At 38.0% G+C, this 20,876-nt stretch overlaps 1 protein-coding gene across 1 annotated transcript in view; it reads left to right on the top strand.

Annotated features, from left to right (window-relative positions):
* Positions 1-4,685: 4,685 nt before the first annotated feature.
* Positions 4,686-20,876, top strand: part of sorbs2b (sorbin and SH3 domain containing 2b) — a 46,268-nt gene continuing 30,077 nt past the window's right edge. Inside the window, exons 1-5 of the mRNA XM_063000426.1 lie at positions 4,686-4,866; positions 12,083-12,109; positions 13,095-13,219; positions 14,984-15,466; positions 16,817-17,050. Coding sequence (XP_062856496.1) covers positions 4,749-4,866; positions 12,083-12,109; positions 13,095-13,219; positions 14,984-15,466; positions 16,817-17,050 — 987 coding nt within the window. The 5' untranslated portion in view covers positions 4,686-4,748. The remainder of the gene's footprint in view (positions 4,867-12,082; positions 12,110-13,094; positions 13,220-14,983; positions 15,467-16,816; positions 17,051-20,876) is intronic.

Raw genomic sequence — 20,876 nt, 5'->3', positions numbered from 1 at the left:
GCAAACACGCCACCACCATTGTGCATGATGGAATGTCCATGAAAACCCAATCCGTGATGCTCCAGATTTTGTGCTGATACTGCTTTTAGAGGCAGTTTGAAACTCAGTAGTGAGTGTTTCAAGTAAACAGATGATTTTTACGTTCTTTGCTCTTTACTTTTTTGTGTTGAAATTACTTACCACTTTCCAGCTGAGCTGTTACTGCTTCTAGACATTTCCACTTTATGAAATACTACTATTGCAGTAAAAGTAATTGATTCTGAGTTTCTGAGATTCTGTGTGTGTGTGTATGAACACAAGACATTGTAGCTGTTCATGTCACAGTTTAGAGTTATTATTAACTCTAGTTTTCTTGCTGTTGTTAAAATGTTTTGTTTACGGAAGAACAGTTTTTATAAAGGTTATAAATTTTATTTCAATTATGCAACAATTGTGACCACAAATTCTGTATCACTCAGCTGACTGTTGGTTGCTTAGTAATTGTAGAGCCCTCATTACTTCAGCTAATTTAAAAAATGGATGGATTTAGCAATATAACTTGTGTGTACTTTGACCATACTCTAAAGAATTGGTCATTGGTTCTAATTCAGCATTTTTTAAGCTGACGCTCAGTGATAGACACGCCGCCAATGAACAGTTGTCTTGTTTGATGCCAACGCTTGTCCAACAGCACTTAATTCTCTTTAATTGCACAGTAAATATGGGGCACATTGACATCTACAATAAATTATAGCTAATACTATTCTTCTAAGCTGTTTGTTGTTGTTTCTTCCTTTCGTTTACAGGTTTACATTAGGCTTCTTTAATATCCAACCCTATTTATAAAACTCCCTAAAAGAAATCTTATCTATAAGTGCTGCAATCAGCTTTCGCAATGACTTTAACTCAGCTCAGTGTCCTGCCATGCTTTACATTCCATACAGAAATAAAAAACACTATCAGAGCCAGGCTTTTATCGGCAGCTTTTAAACTCCCTGCATGTGTCTGTGTGATTAAAGCAGATTGTAGCGCTCTGGTAGGGTCACTGACTTAAACGTAAGCTGTTTGAATGTTAAGTGGCTGTCTCTGAAATCCTGAGCCTGTCCACGTCGTGCCCGTCCCGCGTGGTTTTTCACTAGCACCTGCCCAATCTGCCAACTGTACCTCTTAGACTTGGCATGCATTTATGTTATCCAGCTGGGGACCAGTTATCACTTTCTTACCCTACCAGCAGGCACTAATGATGAGTTTGTTTGCACAAAATCTGCTGCATCACATGTAAAGGTTTAAATTTGAACTGATGCAGATTGCCAGTTCCCAAGTGTCCCTGTGAAAGTATACATTGGTATACATCGAACAGGCATAACATTATGACCACTGACAGGTGAAGTGAATAACACTGATTATCTCTTCATCACGGCACCTGTTAGTGGGTGGGATATATTAGGCAGCAAGTGAACATTTTATCCTCAGAATTGATGTGTTAGAAGAAGGAAAAATGGGCAAGCGTGAGGATTTGAGCAAGTTTGACAAGGGCCAAATTGTGATGGTTAGACGACTGGGTCAGAGCATCTCCAAAACTGCAGCTCTTGTGGGGTGTTTCCAGTCTGCAGTGGTCAGTATCTATCAAAAGTGGTCCAAGGAAGTAACAGTTGTAGCCTAGCAGCTAAGGTAGATTGCTACTGTTGGGCCCTTGAGCAAGACCTTTAACCCTCAATTGTTTAGATTGTATACTGTCACAGCTGTAAGTCGCTTTGGACAAAAGCGTCTGCTAATTGCTAAAAATGTAATTGTTATGTGTATATGCCACCATTTAAACATAGTGCCACTTTGCAAAAAATGCAATGTAATAATAATAATCATAAATCATGTTGCTACAGTTGTACACATGTTGAACCCACATGTATACAGATTAGTGAAGAAAACAAAGCTGGCCGTGTTTTGCTCTCACAAAAATGCTAATATAAATAGCTCAACTGGAAATCCCAGAGGAAAAGGCAATTCTTCCTATTTTGGCTTGAATTAAGCAACATGGCACAGATGTTAGTTCTTCTTTTTATGTTGTGAGAGAGAATGGATTTGAACTAAACTGCATTTTACCGTGACATTCCTATACAACTAAAAAGCCTTCACCAGAACCATTATAGACTGTATTTCTTCTAACAACAACCAGGTCAAGAAATTTAAAACAGCAGTAGCAGGTAGGAATCAGTGTTATGGTTTATTTTGTAATTAACAGTCATTATGTATATGAAATGTAAAAAAATGTGACCGCTCAGTACTGTTATAAATACTGAATGTTTTGAGTAGTTTAATAAGTACAATGGTATTCATATTAGTGGCAACTATGGAAAAGCAATGTCCTTTTTACCTATATAGTTTAAATAAAAGCATAGTTTTACAATTAAAATTATACTAATGAATCAAATTCATTGCATAAATACCAAAACACTAAATAACTGTTTTAAGTAATGGTTGTGATACATATACCTGTACATAGTTCATATGTAACATTATTAAATACAATAATAGAACAAATAGCAATCAGAAATATCCCCCCCCCCCCCCCCCCCCCCAACCTTAAAAGGTATTATGGTGAGGTGTGTAGAATTGAATAGAAATATACATAGCAAATATGGCAGTGATGTAGTACAGTAACAAAACATCATGACCAGCACTATTCAGTATCAAAATAATTAAATATGGTAGTTAAGGATGGGAGATGCAGCCGTTATCTTTAAGCTTTTCCTCACAAGATTAGTGCAGTGATTAAAAGATAAGCAGAGGTTTACCATTTAACTTGGATATGATGCAAAATGTAGAAACTTCAATGGTTTAATGAAACTTCAATCTGCTAATTCTAGATTTTTTTATCTAGCGCTCCACAAGTTAAAAACCCTTTCATGTAGAGAAAATAAAATTTTATTGCAGAACTGGGCGGCGTGGTGCCTCGGTGGGTAGCACTGTCGCCTAACAGCGAGACGGTCCTAGGTTTGATTCCTAGGTGGAGCGGTCCAGGTCCTTTTCTGTGTAGAGTTTGCATGTTTTCCTCTGGGTCTGCATGGGTTTCCTCTGGGAGCTCCGGTTTCCTCCCACTGTCCAAAGACATTCAAGTTAGGTGAACTGGAGATACAAAATTGTCCATGACTGTGTTTGATACTAAAGACTTAAGCTGATAAATCTTGTGTAACTACCTGTCCTGTCATGAATGTAACCAAAGTGTGTAAAATGTGAAGTTAAAATAAATAAATAAATAATCGCAGAACTGTCAGTGGGTTTGATGCAATAATTGATGTATTTTTTAACAAACCATTTAACATCGTGTTCAGTGTTTTCCATGAATACGTTTTGCAGGATATCACAATGGCAATCAACCATTCAAACGAAATGATAATTAGATAATTAATTAATTGATTATGGACAGCTCAAACAACCAAGATCAGAAAATGATGAGATTGTCTCAATAGGTCCTAGTGCTGGTAGGTCACTCATCACATGTGACAGTTTTATCCTCTTTTGTCGTCCTGCATGTGCATTTCCATTTAACATAAAAGTTAAAGTCTATTTAATCCCCAGATTTCTTGCACATTTTGTGTCTTACACGATGTTCCCACGCATGTTTAAAAGAAGCCCTGGGCAGGCAGTTGAGTACCAGTAAGGCATGTGTATTCTTGGGTGGCTGTCCAGCTCCCATCCCAGCTGTTCTGTCGCCACTAGTCTGGCCTGTTGAAATTCAACTCCGTAATCTCCTATTCATTTATTGCTGACAGGCTGTTACTACTTGTGATTTACCTCATGTCCGGCGGTGTCACAGGCAAATGTGTCACCTGTGTTTTTTTACCTCCGATTTATGGGCCATGCTGGACAGAGATTTGTTTTGGGTTTGACACTTAGGGTCTCTTTTAATGGGACACAGCAGGAGAAAATATGATATGGTGCCATATTTTATTAAGAGTGAAAATAGATTTGTTACTTCTCTTTAACCCGAGACTTGCATGAGATCACGAAGTAGTATGGTTTGTATTTTTATACCATCTTGCTATCTGGCCTTATCTAAATCATAGCCTTATCTATTAAAAGGTCAGTGCTGGGAAGGGTCAGTAGATCATGCATTTGTGATTCTGTTGAGTATAATCTGACCTCACTGCTAAAGTCTGCTGTGCTGTTTTGTAAATAGTCTTGTCTGTACGCATGCCAGGTTGTAGAGGTGCCTGTAGTGAGGTGTTGGGCATGCATCCAGCAGCTTAAATGAGTGGCACGCGTGCACATTACGGCGCACAGATGACAATTACATATACCTCATATCTCTGTGTTCGGTGGAGGGTTAGGTAATATAATAACGTAATGAAATGAGTTCCCTACACAGAGCCTCCTAGAAATATTCGGCTCACACCGAAATAAACTGGGTATTTTAGGAACAGGGTCACAAGAGCTGTGAAAATTGATTCGAGGTCAAACCGCGTCAAACTGGTGTCAAATTTGTTGATGTTTCAGCACAGCTTGTGTGGCTGCGGCATATTTTTGAGGTATTCAGTCAGTTAATGTGTAACCCACAAAGAGCTAATGGGTGAGTTTTGCTCTCTGTTTACATGTGTGTGTGTGTGTCTTTGGGTGGCTGTCCAGCTCTATGAAGGATTGGGCAGTCAGTCAGATGGTACAAGGTCTTGCTGCCCTGTACTGCACAGTCATGAAACTTAGAGACTCATGGAGTTCCAACAAAACAAAATCCAGCCATCAGCTCCTTCAGTCCACATGGAAGTCAGCCTGGCATGCGCCATGTTTATTTATTTTTTGTAACAGCACTGCTAATGGATTTTTTTCATCGTTTTGCAGGACTGCATGATTTTAAGACCACACTAAAGGAAGATATCTTCAACATGAATGCAGGTGAGATGAAACTTTCCTTTTAAAAGTGAACATTGTAAGCCGATGCGATTCTAAAGATCACAGCAAGATTTGGAATGTCCTGGAAAACGTTGGTATCAGATCAGATGTGACAGATTGATCACTCTTTATGATGTATGTCAGTCAAAATATGTAATGTAGACTAACACAACATGTTATATCCCTGTACACAGGACACTGTGTTAATAAATGTCATCATCACACCTTTGATTATGTGCATAAGTTGTGCATAAGTATGTACAGTATGTGAGTGTGTACAACATTATGGTGGTAGGGGTATGTCGAAGTCTAAAGCAGCTAAAAACACTACTCGGGTAACTGAGTTTAAAAAAACTCCCAACCAATTTTGTGAACACATAGAGGGGGTGTGTCAAAACATGCACGATTATTTTTGTAATCGAGACAGTCTCGCACCGTTGCTGAATGTTCTAGGTTTACATTCAGCTATAACGGAATTATACTCTGTGTGTTGTAGCTTCCATTCATTCTATTATTCAGTTTATGTAGTCTGTAAAATTTCTTTACTTAAGTACTTTACATTTATTTACTTATTTATTTATTACATGTATTTAGTAGGGTCCTCAAATGTTCACTGTTCAGTAGCAAAATAATCTGACTCTGATCAATGTGAAGTGGTTGGTAAAAATTATGCCTAAGTAACTAAGCAATTTCATACTCATTATTACTATTCATTTCTTTGATTTTATTGGATGACATTTGAGTCCAGAAAAAATTCCACTGAACTGAGGAAAGAAATTCTCATTTCTCAGCCACCCATGTGACCATGCAGTCTCTCAGAGATTTGTTTTTGTAGCATGTGATTGTGCATTCAGCTCAGGGTTTCTAGGAAGTGCTCTGCAGTGGGAGTTCCGAGTTCCTGTTAGTGTGCCGTCTTTATAAAAGAACCCCGGTTTTAATGGACACTGCCAAAGTCTCTTGGCATCACAGCGCCCTGCCCTTCCTGAAAGACAGAGACAGGCCTGAGAATGAGGCAGGAAGACACTATCATGCACTGTCTAGCACTGTTAGCACCCCACCTTGGCTCTTGAAAACCATTGTCTCAGAGATTCATTAGCTCGATGTCCTACGACACAGCTTGATTTATGCTGCTCCTACCTCTGATGAGTTGTGTGAGAGAGTCTTTAATGTTTTTGAGTTTTTGCCAGCAAGGGCAAAATTTTCATAGATGTTTTTATGTCATCAGTGATAAATGTTAATGAAACAATGACTGGGAGCTAATACGATTATTGCATTCTTGTAAAAGAAGTAGTCAATATGGCAAAACTCAGGATACATTTTTACACTACAGGATATTTGTCATAATATTTAGGTCTGCTAAATACACAAATATAGCCAAAATTATTTGGACAGCTTATTTGGACATCTGATCATAAGCAACATCTAGTCATTACAAACCTACAAAACTACATTTTAATAAACTACAACAAAGCAAACATTTCAATGAAATAGAACTTCTTGGGTTATTGTTTTTTATGCAGTATTAAGATTATTTCAGGGTGGGCAGTGTGGCTGACTAAGAGAGTGTTTAGTCCAGTTACATAATCTGCAGTGTGTATTCATGCGTTTCTCAGACACACAGCAATAACTTAGCACCTTTCTGCTAAGTACCTGCAAAAATCTGTCAGTGCTAATTGCATCTTTCAAATAATCAAAATAACATGTTTTGCACATCTGCTTGAATGAATATGTAATTTGGCCAATTCAGCTTAATGATCTGAACTACAGGTCTGCTTTTTTACCACGTGTTTGTTTTCCTCCTGCTTAAGTTTTAAAGAAATATGTTTTATACATTCACCAAAGATAACAGCCTCGCATGGCCAAAAATGCACTTATATACTGAATAGTACTTTTAATGATTGCCCCACCAATAGTGTAGTGACCCAGTATGTAGCACAAAGGATGGAGTTTGGAATGAAGTCAGAAAAGCTTTTGAATGTGCTGTTTCACAACACTATATAAATAATTACTTTTAGAGGTGTTATTTATTGTATAGACATTTAAGTTTTTCCCAGTTTACAACAAAATCAAAAACAGCACATAGTTTGGAGTAAAAGATGGGGAAAAAAATGGTTTTCCACTTGTACATGTACAATAAATTATTTTATAAAACGGATAGTTCCGGTCCTAAAATCTGATTGGCTGAGCCGCGTTCGAAGCCGTTGTAAAATCCCCGATAAACGCACACCTAGGACTAGGGGTGGGTTTATAAAATCGATTTTTCGATTTTAATCGATCTTTATTTGAACGATCCGATATCGATTGATGTAAATGCGAGATCGATTTTTTAAATACGCCCCTTTTTACGGTGCACACGGAAATCTATTACTATTGTTACCCCCTTTAATTTCGCGTGACCAGCCACTGTTTTTTCATGCAACGAGATCTGACCTGCACATCAGTTTAGCATGACAGAAGCTCAAGTTATGACCACTACACAACTTTTTGCACTGATTTTCGCTCGGCTCTGGATTCGGGAGGAACTCGGTGTTCGCTCTGCGATCAAAACTCGGCTCTCAATCAATGTGAGAAACAGCGAGGGGAAACACAGGGGAGAGGTTGGAAACAGGTGGTGGAGCGCAATATAGTTTCTATCAGAATACATCAGCACACGCGAGATCGTTCTCTACAAAACAAAATATTTATTAACCTCCAACTCACTACAGAACGATCCATGCTGCTCGTGTTGCCAAATCCACTCAGATTCATTTATTTCATCAGCGCACAAACTTTGATTGCTCGCTACTTGTTGATGTGCATGTTTGGACGTGGTATCATTAAACCTTTCATCACTTCTCACGTGTGTTTTCGTGACAAAACGTAGTTTTGGAGACCAGAGAAGCTCGCCTGTGATTCCCCCTGGTGATGGATGGTGTAGTGTAAAACTCCCCATCGCCGATCAGTCGTGTAGTGTGAACATTACAGTGACCACGTGTTAATCAGAGTGTCGTGTAGTGTAAACTTGGCATAAGCTGTACAACAGCCAGGTGTATGTTTACATTACATTTACAATGTTGTAGCATGTCAGACAAATGGAAGAAAACAGTAACATTCATTTTTTATTATTATTTCATTTGTCTGACATGCTACAACATTGTAAATGTAATGTAAACATACACCTGGCTGTTGAATGTTACTGTTTTCTGTTTTGGATTAATTATTTATGTAAACAAAATACACAAATATTTTTAATAATGAGTGTTCTTTGTACAATTATCACATTCGTTCTCTGAACATCTGTACATATGTAAACAAAACCTGTTAATGTAACTCAAATATGCCTAAATGTGTTGAATCGAAATTGGATCGAAAATCGAATCGAAAATCGAAAATCGAAGATCGAAGATCGAATCGAATCGGGACCTGGTGAATCGGAATCGAATCGATCCAGGAAATTGGTGGCGATACCCAGCCCTACCTAGGACCACCTCACATCATTCCATATTAATACGCCACTGAATAGAAAAAATTTATGTTATTTTCGCCCTCATGTTGCCTAGCAACACTGTTAATCGAACTATTTTGCGTCGCGGAAGAATGCTTTATTGTAAGTTTATACACAATAAATACATTTATGAATTAAACATTGTTGTATTTATTATATTTTATGTTGACCGCCGTTTTATAAAAGCAATAAGCCACTCGAGACCGTGCATTACTGTTATGATTTTAGCACGGGGAAAGAAGTTTTAGGCACTCCGCTTCGCGTCGTGCCAAAAACGTCATCCCCGTGCTAAAATCACAGTAATGCACGGCCTCTCGCTTATTGCTTTATTAAGCACAGTCTATTGAATTAGAAACACAACTGTCCACTTTTTATGTAAGGCATTGCAAATCAGGGTTTTGGTTTGTCCCTAGAACTTAATGTCTAAAACTAAATTAAATATACAATCTATAATATCAGTTACTTCTCTTGATGCCTCTGGAAATAATCAATGAGCTTGCAGGCAAAATGAAAGCTTTGCATGTACATAAGATTTCTTTATTGATCCCCATGGGGGAAATACATTAGGGATGTAACGATACACTCTACCCACAATGCGATGCGATTCATGATACTGGGTTCAAGATACGATTTCCCCCCCCATTTTTTTTAAACAAAATGAAATTGAAGACAAACTATGACAAATTATTATCTAAATAATGAATGCCCTTTTATTTCTAAGGTAGGTACAAACTATGCAAAACAATGCTGCACATTTTCCTTTTTGTGTAAAATAAAAACTGAAATGAAATTTTAAAACAAACCCCACATTATATAAATAAATGAATTATACAAATAAAGAAAGTATCCTTACATAAATAAATTTGGCTGGAAAACTCCAAACTTGGCAACTCCGTGTGGTGATGTCAACCAGGCGAGGTGAATAGCGCCAGTGCCCACTGCTGTTTAAAGTGAATATCGATTCATTGTACATGTCAACTGATTTGAATCATGCCACATGTGAATAGATTTTTAACTGTCTTGTGGTGCATTGTTACATCTCTAATGTAAATTGATTTTGACAGCACCGGCTTTTGGTTGGTTGGTCGATACCAACACTGGATTGCCAAGCTTGCTAAAACATGTTTGATGTATGTGCTTTGGCCATGTGTACGGGGTGTGTATGCTACACTTCTCACATACAGTGGAGGACAAGCTTGCATCATGCTTTCACTCACTCTAACCCAGTAAAATCCAGAGTTTTCTGAGTGTACAGGTGCTCTGTACCTGCCTCAGGTTACATTACCCCCACATAATGGTGTAATATTACCAGTACTGAGACTCGTCATGGCACCCCTTGTGTTTTCTTAACCGTGTGTCGTAGGCCAAGAAAATATCATGACATAAAGTATTAATGAGACTTGTCATGACAATAACTGTTGCTGGTCACATAACATTGTTATAATACCTGACATCTGTTGTTACTGCTTTTGACAGCTTCAATGACATTTTTATGTCAGTGTCATGACAAAATGTTCAGCTAATATGTTACTCAGTGTAGTAATCAGAGCAGATTTTGTGGATAATGGATAATAAACTAAATAAAGTTTATTAATGGCACAAATTAAATAAAAGGAAAACGTTAATATATCATCGAGTCTTATTTTTATTATACAAACAGCACTGGGATATAAAGACAATTTAAACAGAAGAGGACGTGAACATTCTTTAAAACACTGGACCTGTAACACTTCACTGCCTTTACTTTGTTTATAGGCTCAATTATTACCTTAAAGAATTTTACAGTTTCTTAACCAGAAAAGAGGCAAAAGTTAATAATAAAATCGGAGAAGGTTAATATAGTCACGACTAAATAACTGCTCAATGATTATTTAACTTGTCTAATATAGTTAATGGCTTCTTTTTTTCTTTACATCCTCAGGCAGAGATGTTTAATCAGTCAGTGCAGACAGGAATTCCTCTCCACTGCCTAAGCATCATTCACTACTGCCTCCTGTCTCTCTTTCTCTGTCTGTCTCTCTCTAACAGCACTCACTCTCTAACATATTATTTTGGTTTCCGAAGCTTCAGCTATTTCTCTCCATTACTTAAAATGGAACTGGAACGTGGAACTTTTCATCAGAACTGAATCATTGCCATATTTGTACACTTCCATGGCAACAATTGTACACTTGGTTGCTTTTTCCTCTGGCTTTACAGCCCGGATTCATCTGGGGGTGACCCTTTTGTCTGAATGGCTTTATGCACTATGACCTCACACACAGTCGTCATTGTTTAATTATTCTGCAGGCGGGAGTAAGAGAAGAGCTCTGGCTGTGCACTCTCAGTGGCTCTGTGTTAAGCAGAGTTATTAAGTTAAGCACTTAACACTAAATGTTACTGCTGTGGTTATAAACAAGGTAAACTAAATTTCAGACTCGGACGCAGAGCATCAGTTTCGGATGCCCTTGCTGACGCAACCCTCCTTTTTTTATCTGGGCTTGGAACTGGCACTGAGAGCACACTGAAGCACAAATGCACCTTGCAAAATCTAGGCTGTTTCTGCCAGCACTCCTTAGACATAGCCAATCATGTCTGTGTAGATGCCCAACCAGACAATAGCACCACTGAAATTCGAACCGAGGATCTCAGCTGTAGTGGGTTACTGTATCTCACCGCTGCACCAGCCAAACACCTATGATGCTGAGACTGAAGCGTTAGTGAAATCAGACAATATGACAGGATTGTTCTGTATCTAGCAGCACGTATGGGGCCAACGGCACATTGCATGTAAAAGGCAGATATCAATGTTGTTTTTCTTATTTATTCATTAATTGGTTAATTTATAAAATATTACAACTTTAATGAGTTTATTACTTTAATAAGTATATGTCTACAGTATGTCCAACAAATACTGAAAGATTATGTGCACTACTTGCAACATTTTAATGACTACACATAAATAAGTGTTTATTAACAATTATTCATAATCATTGTTTATTACATAAATAATTGTAAATAAATGTAAGCACATGTAAATTTAATTTATGTTCTACACAGTACACAATTTTACTTGATTTTATTGCTGCAGACAAAAATTTCAGTTCATAAAAATATTTGGTCATGAATGAACATTACCAGACTTGGAATATGTGATGTGCTTACTAGTGCCCAATATTATGCCGTTGTAAACAAAGACTGATGATAAGTGGCCTCTGTCAGGGTAAAAAAAATTGAATTTCTGCACATGTTTATGTCCAATCAAATGGTAATTTAATATACTGAATTCAGTGTTCACTATAGTTATTAAACAGCCTATTTTTTGCATGTTTTTTTTTTTTCAAGAAATAACATTTAACTTTTATGCAAAATTATTCTCTCATTGTGTATCCATCCTTCCATAAATCTTAATACTGTGAACTAATAATACACAGTCTGACATAATTCAGCCAATATTTTATCGAAATCCTACCATACAATGACCTGTAATAATTATATAAGACCACTAAAATTTACAGTCGTCTGTATGAGAGTGGAAAGCTTGCTTTGCTCTTGGTGTAACATGTTGTTTAGCTGTGAGTGCTGAGCAGTGGTATGGAATACAAGTAGTAATCATATTATTGAGCTGTACAGTGGTATACACAGCAGAGTGTCACACATTATTAGCCATCTTTACTGCTGCTGTAGAGTTTCATTTCTTGTACTGAAAAAAAGCCAAACTGACAAGATTTTTCTATTTTCTGTTTTTCTGTCTAGGCACAGAATCTTCACTGACAGATCCAGGTAAGCCTGGCTGTAAAAAAAACTGTTTTTGTTTTAAAAATTTAAACAAAATACATTTTAAATGTACATATTAATCAAAAAGGTTCATTTTGCTTGTTATGGATGTTACATTCAGATTTTCTTGAACATTTAGTGAGAATTCAGATGGCATTTTATTGGTCATATTGGTCGTATTTACAGTGAAGAAACCAAGTTGTCACTTTTATATGGGCAGTTAATAATGCATTTTTAACTATATTATTTTTATTAAGTGTACCTTCAGTACATATTTTTACTTCATATTTACATACAGTATTAAATGGTTATCGGGTGTTGCAGCAGTATGTTGCACCAGCCCACCGCCACTGAAACATTAGAGGTTTAGGTTTAAGAGGGATTGGAAATGTCTAAATATCAACAAAACAAAAGGTACACACATCCTTTGACTTTGTAAATATTGATAAAAGTATGTATTTGTAAGTGTTAATAAACACATGTTTAAAACCTAAATTCTGGTGAGGAATAATATATTATTCCTATATCACTATATTAATTACATATATATGTAAAAGATATATAAACATGTGTTAGATACAAATGTTTCGAATAAAAATTTTTCTATAATTGCAACTTATTACTATTATTTGATGGTTTGTACTGGGTTTCTTATCTTGTGCTCACAGTGCTTCCATGCATAAACTGGGTTTGTAAAAAATAGTTTGTGGGGGGTGGTTGGGAAAAACGTAACTGACCTGCACTTAACATAGCTCTTCCTCGAATCAGCTGGTATGCAAACAAATACCTTATTGCCAAACATCAGTGCCAGACCTCAAATATGTTCCCAGGCCATGTCCAGTCATGTTCTATAATGTGATGTAACAAACCTACCAGAAGGTGTCATTTTGCTATTTGGTTATAATAACAAGAGTTATTAGTATAAAACACATGAAAAAGTTGAGTAATGAATCATATTAATGCTATTATACTTTTTTGTGAATCGTTCTAGATGTGTGGCGGCATTACGGCACTGGCGATGCTCTAAGCAACGGCAACACAGCCACTTCCTCTTTGGCAGCTAAAGGATACAGGAGTGTTAGGCCCAACCTGCAGGAAAAGAAATCACCCACTCTGGTAGGTCGAGTTTTTTCTTCGTGTTCTCTCAGGAAGTTTTTCCCTTCCTCAGGACATGCTTGTGAAAATGTTGTAGACCTGCGTCACTATTTATTGTGCTCTGCTGGTCAGTGGTACCAAACATGTCCTGACTTGATCCTAACGTGGGACTAATTTTATACTGCTATTAATTACTGTTTACACTAGAGCTATTTGTGCATGCTTAGTGCCCTTGACACAGTTGCATGAGAGGAGAGAGGGATTGTGAAATTAGAGGAAAGTAATAATTTTTTAATGCATTTTGATTCATTAATAAGAAATATGGATTAATTAGAGCATATGGATTTATATTCGGAAAAAAAAATAGATTTACAGTCATTTTTTTGGAAATAGGCCTTCAATCTATGGCTACAATACAGAAAAGCACTGGGACATGTAACACTGCCTCAGGTTATCACAAACGTTTTTGACTAATTATGGTTTGACTAATAGGTTGTAGCAGCACTGATTTATCCATGACCATGATTTTCCATGGAAGAGAAATTGAACTATTTATTTTTAGTGTGTGGTAGGCAGGTCATTTTTGAGCATTGAAAGGATTAAGTACTATTTGTTTTTGCTTTTTAGCAAAAGTGTTATTTGTCATGTTCTTAAAATAAACAAGGATAAATTACTCACTGTGATGGACTGGCGACCTGCCCAATGAATTGGACCCTCTGCAACCCTGAATAGAATAAAGTAGTGATAAAACAGACAGTGAATGAATAAATAAATGAATGAAAAGGGCACCAATTCACTGCATGGGTCTGCACACTCATACCTAGGAGCAGTTTACATAGCCAATCCATCTATTGGCAAGCTTTTAAAATGTAGGAGAAAATTAAACATGTCACACTGCTCACAGATAGTGAACAAAGACAAGGGCTGCGTCCAAAATCACTTACCTAAACAGTATGTTACTAAATTTAAGACACTGCTCGGCCGGTAAAGCAGCACACTCTTTCAGTACGCAAGTGTGCAGTATGCAAACAATCTCAAACATACTACGCCCACCGTCTTACCAACGTCACGTAATGCATGACGTCACATCACCACAGTTTTAAAATCAGAGAAAATTATTTCTGTAATTCTCCACAAAGCTACTGATAACGTTACTCAGGATTGTACGCAATCATAACATTCTACCTAATTTTTGTCTTACTTATACTTGTAAACACCAGACTCTCCACTTTCCGCCATCTATCAGCTCCAGTTAAATTATGGGATAGATTATCGGACCGTAGTGTGCTGTGTTTGCCCATGCAGTAGGTCATCCGGGTACTTTTCACATACTGTTTAATGAATACTACATATTTGGACACACTACCCGCTCTCGCGTACTGCTTTCACTTACTGTTAAGTATAAAAGTATGCAATTTTGGACGCAGCTTAGGTTTAAACTCAGGCTCCCAGCACCATGGAGCTGTGTGGTGTCCACTGTACCTGCTAAAACTGAGTTTTATGTCCTACATGACATTTCTGATAGATTCTGCATCTTCTCAGTAGTAGATATAACAGTGATTCTTTAAAAATATCTTTATTCTGTGGACAAAATCACTAGTCTTGGAAAACCAAATGCTATAATTAATATAATTGAATGACTAACAGTTAGAACTTTTGTTGTACTTTTATACTGCAATAATTATACAGAATTTTTTTTTGTGAATGTGTGTTCGGCTCCTAATGTAATTTTGTTTCTTTGCTGTTTCTTTTTGCATGTTTGCATGTGTGTTCACGGTCATACAGACTCACAGAAAGAGCTCTCAGCTGCACCCTGCTGACTATAATCCAGGACTTATTAGCCTCGCTAATTACCCCACACACTGCCATCATGACCCTCAGGTTATAACACACAGCATGTTCTCCAGGGGAATGACGTCTGCACGCTCAGAGCATAGCTCACAGAAACTCATCCCCAGATCCGGCTCTCGTCCCAGCATCACTGAGTCTACCCATCTTCTCAGATATAACAGTTTACCCAGCATTACTGCCCTAGAGGAACCTAGCATCCACTCATGGTCCCTAAATCACTCTAAATCACCTGCCACAGCTAGTCAGCCTGAGAGACACATAGCCTCCTTGTATATTTACGTTAATCCACGCCATCAGACAGAAGCCAGATACACCCCGGCTCTGTCTGCTACCCTCCCCTCTCCACGCAGACGATGGGACCCTCAGGATACCAGAACATTCTTTCACTCTTCACTGCCCCCTGCAGATCAACAAGTGGTATACAAGTTTATATTCATAGTCTCAGTTCCATTAATAAAATAACAACCAGTCTATGCTTACTCAGTTTATGCTTGGCGGAATTTTCTTTTTTTAACTAATAATTTTGCAGCTTTATAGCATTTCCCATAATTCATATAGTCTTCATATTGCATTCATTATATTTATTAATGTATAGTTTTTTAATAATAATAGACAAGCACATTCTGCCTAAACTAAATACAAACAAACAGTAATGGATAAAATACCCTGTTATTCCTGAATGCTATTTAATAGCATTTATAATATTTATAATATTTTTTTTTTTTTTTACAATTTATAGTTTTCTTCATGGTGGCATGGTGGCTCAGTGGGTAGCACTGTCGCCTCACAGCAAGAAGGTCCTGGGTTTGATCCCCAGGCAGGGCGGTCCGGTTCATTTCTGCGCGAAGTTCGCATGTTCTCCTCGTGTCTGCGTTGGTTTACTCCTGGAACTCCGGTTTGTGTGTGTGTGTGTGTCTGCCCTGTGATGGACTGGTGCCCCATCCAGGGTGTTACTGTGTGCCTTGTGCCCATTGAAAAGCTGGAATAGGCTCCGGCACCCCCCCACGACCCTAATTGGATAAGCGGTTAAGAAAGTGAGTGAGTGAGTGAGTTTTCTTCATAAGTATGATCAGTTTGAACATGATGCTTCCTCCACCATGTTTTACAGATAAATAATGATGAATAAAGTTTTGGTGTTAGTGTGCAGCGCCTATTGTTCTTCAAACATAGTGTTGTGTATTACTGCCAAATAGTTTGGCCTCGTCTTTGAACAGTCTCTTAAATATTGTGATACACACGTGATCATTTGCAAAAACAAAATACAGAGGTTTACTGCAAAGTGTTCTTTCAGTAACTTTTAGTGTGATCTTTGTAGGATGTCATGTATTGTTTTGTACATGGTTCAGATTAGCAGCAGATTTAGACTCTCTGCTTTTTTGTAGAGCAGTCTTGTTTAATAAATGGAAATTTTTTTAGCCCAGATGTGTCCTGTGTAACTTTTTACAGCCTAGACAGTAGGTTATAAATCAGTATTTTTACAGATATTAATTCTGGCAGAATGTGCTTTTCAGTTATTATGGAATAAATTGAGCCCACATTATATAAATAATTGAGCCAAACTGCTATTCCAAAACAGTTTTTTTTACAGAATTTTCCCTGCAGCTGTAATAATCATTGGCCTGCAGTTCAGAGTTCAGTTTATCAAACATCCAGCTTCTACTTTTTTAGTAAAACACCTAAATTCCACAGCAATCATATACATCACTTTATCAATTTTCTCCACTGTTTCATCCTCTGAAGCTCACATCCTACTTTCCTCTATGTTAGGCCTACCCAGACGACCTCCGTCCACGTTCTCTTTCCCTTAGGCATAACTTGCCTAGCAAGGATCCAAGTCGCTGCTCCTCCCGTGCTCAGAGCGAATCTTCTACGGTCATGCTGGAAGAGCTAAGAGCACTAGACCCAGAGGGTCGTTCTGAAACCCCCTCACCCACCTTCAACCACCTGAGCTCTGCCATTAACAACACGGTGCTACACGTCCCTGCAGCTAATACTGTTAATGTAACTATCCACCGGCCCCTGGACTACTTTAATCATGTCCTTCCTCCCTTTTTTTCTTTATACTTTCCACATGATTCGTTTCTTCCTTTACTCATTTTGGTTTCTGCTTTAATGATTTTATTCATTTAAAGGTCTTGAACATAAAGCCACAGTCACTCTAGAAATTTGCATCCATGTGTAAAATAGTTATAATCCAGACAACACTACACTTCCTTTTCATGTTTATACCGAAGTATATTGGATTTACTCTGCGCTACTAATGTGTTTACATTTACTACAGTAGGACGTTAGTAGTGAGCCACTGTTGTGTCACAGTACATTGGTACAGCGGCAGTTTGTAGAAACAAATGATACCCAGTATACTGATCATGTTTTGATTTTTACTTTTGAAACTAAAAGACTAAGGGCACATTCATATAAGAAGCGGCGAACCTCGGCGCAAATCACCGCTTTGTTCAGTGCTTGGCTTGAGCAGTGCGGTAAAACGCCATCAAGTGCACCACGACACGAATATGCATTAGTGTAGAGTAACCATTAAATCCACAATGAAAGCATCCACATATATCTATGTTTATCTGTATTTTTCTCACTGTTTCACTTTTAAACTTGTGTTATAGCTCGGGGTTCTGAGAAATTGTGAGAATCAGCTTTTCCGAGAGAGTCTAAAATGTTTATTGTTAAAAAATCTTAACGTGGCTTAATGTACTAAAAGAACGACATAGGAACACTAAACTTCTTTTAATTATTACTGCTTATTTGTTTTTCCTACTATTTAAATTCCTCAGTTGTTGTTTTAATACATTAAGTCACATTAAGCTTTTACTACGCCATATCAAACAGTTCGTCCCATTGGAAGCGCTTGAAAAGGTCAGCGGCAAACTGGGTCAAAGTTCAATCAGATGTTTGTCAGCCATTGTATGGTGCCTCTGAAGCTGAGAGGGTTAAGGACCTTGCTCAAGGGCCCAACAGTGGTTGCATGGCAGAGCCAGGATTCGAGCCCACAACCTTTCAATTGACAGCCCAAAGCTTTACCCACTAGGTTAAAAAATTAGCTACTTTAAACAGCAGAAAGTAATTTCTTAATTGAAAGGATTATTTATACACCATCCGTTTGGTGCCAAATATTCCTTTGAAATCTGTTTTGCATTTTCTTTCAGTTGTGCAAAAACTAAAAAACTAAAACTAGTGTGACTAGGACTTAATTGTAAACCATAATTTATTGCCAAATATTTCCTTTATTCTATCTTCTGTCATCTATTTTTGTACTGCACTTTTCCCACCCTTTCTCTTTGCCCTTTCTATTTAGCATTCTGTTTGATTGCTTTGAGCCCTCCCTCTATCCACTGCTTTTTCGCTCTCCCTATTCATCCTCTCATGCCCTCTTGTATTCAGAATTCAAAGGCTTAATCCACAGACACCAAGCACCCAGCGATTCGCATTGACTGCCTTTACCGCCTGCATCCTCTGGAATGTGGAGTAATATCCTAGTATCTGACGCACATTTGCGTTTGCGATCCCTGGTGCTTTTGCCCTCTAGCTTCTTTTAATTGCATAGTTGGCCTCCAGTTTGGGATTCCTTTGGTGATACTCTATCTTTGTAATGGGATATTGGGTTTTGCTGGAGGATGAGATCACTGTGACGTTGCAGTTGTGATCAAACAATGCTGTTGTGCGTGGGAAATCACTGTAACAATAGCATGCCACACCTCACTTCCTCTCTGGATTCTGAGCATTTACTGACTGTTCTTTGTGCATGATGGTTTTCCTAATTACAGCCTTAAAATCATTAACCATTATTACTTGTTGTCTTCAGCTATTGTCTTTATCTTATTATCTGTGGTGTTTTTCCGACCATGTTTCCTACTGCTGTTGATATAACTTGTTGTGCTTTGTCAGTTCATCTACTAATGTCATTGGTCACTTCACAGGGATTAGCATTTCTTTGATCTTTTAATGTCATTGTTTAGCATTGGGCTCTATTTTCATGTAGACACAAATATAATTTGTTATAACAATTCTGTAGCATATTTTTTTCACTTAAATTGACAGTAACTACTGTTGGTGTGGGTGGAGTGGAGCAACAGGGAGCAACAGTGAGTGAAGCAACATTGAAACATCTGCTCAGTGGCATTTCCAACCCTTTTTTGGCCAAAACGGACTCCCATATCCACCCACTGCCCACCAGAATCATGTACACACTTCTTGTACATGAACACAATGTGTCCCAATATAGTTTTTATAGTATTTGTGTTGTAAGAATAGCACATGATGTTAGAAATGTCCTGAAACGATACACATTAGCATTTCAGATCAGTATTGACTCTAATTTACATATTTTGTAATATTGGATTGGGACGTCCTTTATGTTCCATGCAAAGTTTTACAGTCGGTCCGCTGCATTAAATATCACATTTGATGTGGTTGAGTGGATTGTTCAGAGTATCCTTACTTACTTTAAGGTTGTCCAAACTAAATAAATATTAGGTATTAACAGATACTCTGAGTTGACGACCATTCAGTTCTTTTAGACTTAAAATATTAATGTTAAATCTGTAAGTAGATAAGTATAAATAAAATATTAAAAATCATTTTTTAAGGGTGCCCAGGTGGCTAGGCGCCATCTAGCGGGCACAGTGGGCCATGCCTGCAGTAGACAAAATTGGCCACAGAGTTTACTGGGTGGGAAAAGGCCGGAATAAGTGGGTGGGGTCTTTAATCGCTGTGCAAGGACCCAGGTTAGCAGACTGATGCGACTGTGTAGAGATGGAAAAAGTCTCATGTGTGAATCCACCAAAGCACGGGCGAAAAAGAAGGGGTTGAGGGACTGTGCACTTTTCGGAAGGGGCGTGGAGCAGGCAAATATACCTTCCTCAGACACAATCGGGATCCCCAGCAGCGGAAGACTAAAAGGGAGAAAATGCATAAATAAAATAGAAAAAACATGGTTTAATGAAATTACTGTGCTGAGCATTTATTTGTGTGTGTGTGTGTGTGAATGTAAAAGCTGATTTAATTTAATATTAGGTCCACTTAACCACACCACTTGATAATGTGTTAATTCTAACCCACTACAACTATATCAGTGCTCTGCACATAGTTATGCACTGATAGCCATGAAAGAACATGTTCCCCACACTCACACCAGTGCCACAGCATTATACTTCTATGATAGACTTGCATTCTGATTATGAAAATAGAGCCCATGAGTCACTACACTGTAGTAATGCCTTTATCATACATACAGTGTATCACAAAAGTGAGTACACCCCTCACATTTCTGCAGATATTTAAGTATATCTTTTCATGGGACAACACTGACAAAATGACACTTTGACACAATGAAAAGTAGTCTGTGTGCAGCTTATATAACAGTGTAAATTTATTCTTCCCTCAAAATAACTCAATATACAGCCATTAATGTCTAAACCACTGGCAACAAAAGTGAGTACACCCCTAAGAGACTACACCCCTAAATGTCCAAATTGAGCACTGCTTGTCATTTTCCCTCCAAAATGTCATGTGACTCGCTAGTGTTACTAGGTCTCGGGTGTGCATAGGGAGCAGGTGTGTTCAATTTAGTAGTACAGCGCTCACACTCTCTCATACTGGTCACTGAAAGTTCCAACATGGCACCTCATGGCAAAGAACTCTCTGAGGATCTTAAAAGACGAATTGTTGCGCTACATGAAGATGGCCAAGGCTACAAGAAGATTGCCAACACCCTGAAACTGAGCTGCAGCACAGTGGCCAAGATCATACAGCGTTTTAAAAGAGCAGGGTCCACTCAGAACAGACCTCACGTTGGTCGTCCAAAGAAGCTGAGTGC

The sequence above is a fragment of the Trichomycterus rosablanca genome, chromosome 8, assembly GCF_030014385.1.
Source record: "Trichomycterus rosablanca isolate fTriRos1 chromosome 8, fTriRos1.hap1, whole genome shotgun sequence".
Classification (NCBI taxonomy): domain Eukaryota; kingdom Metazoa; phylum Chordata; class Actinopteri; order Siluriformes; family Trichomycteridae; genus Trichomycterus; species Trichomycterus rosablanca.
This window is presented reverse-complemented; position numbering and strand designations above follow the sequence as displayed.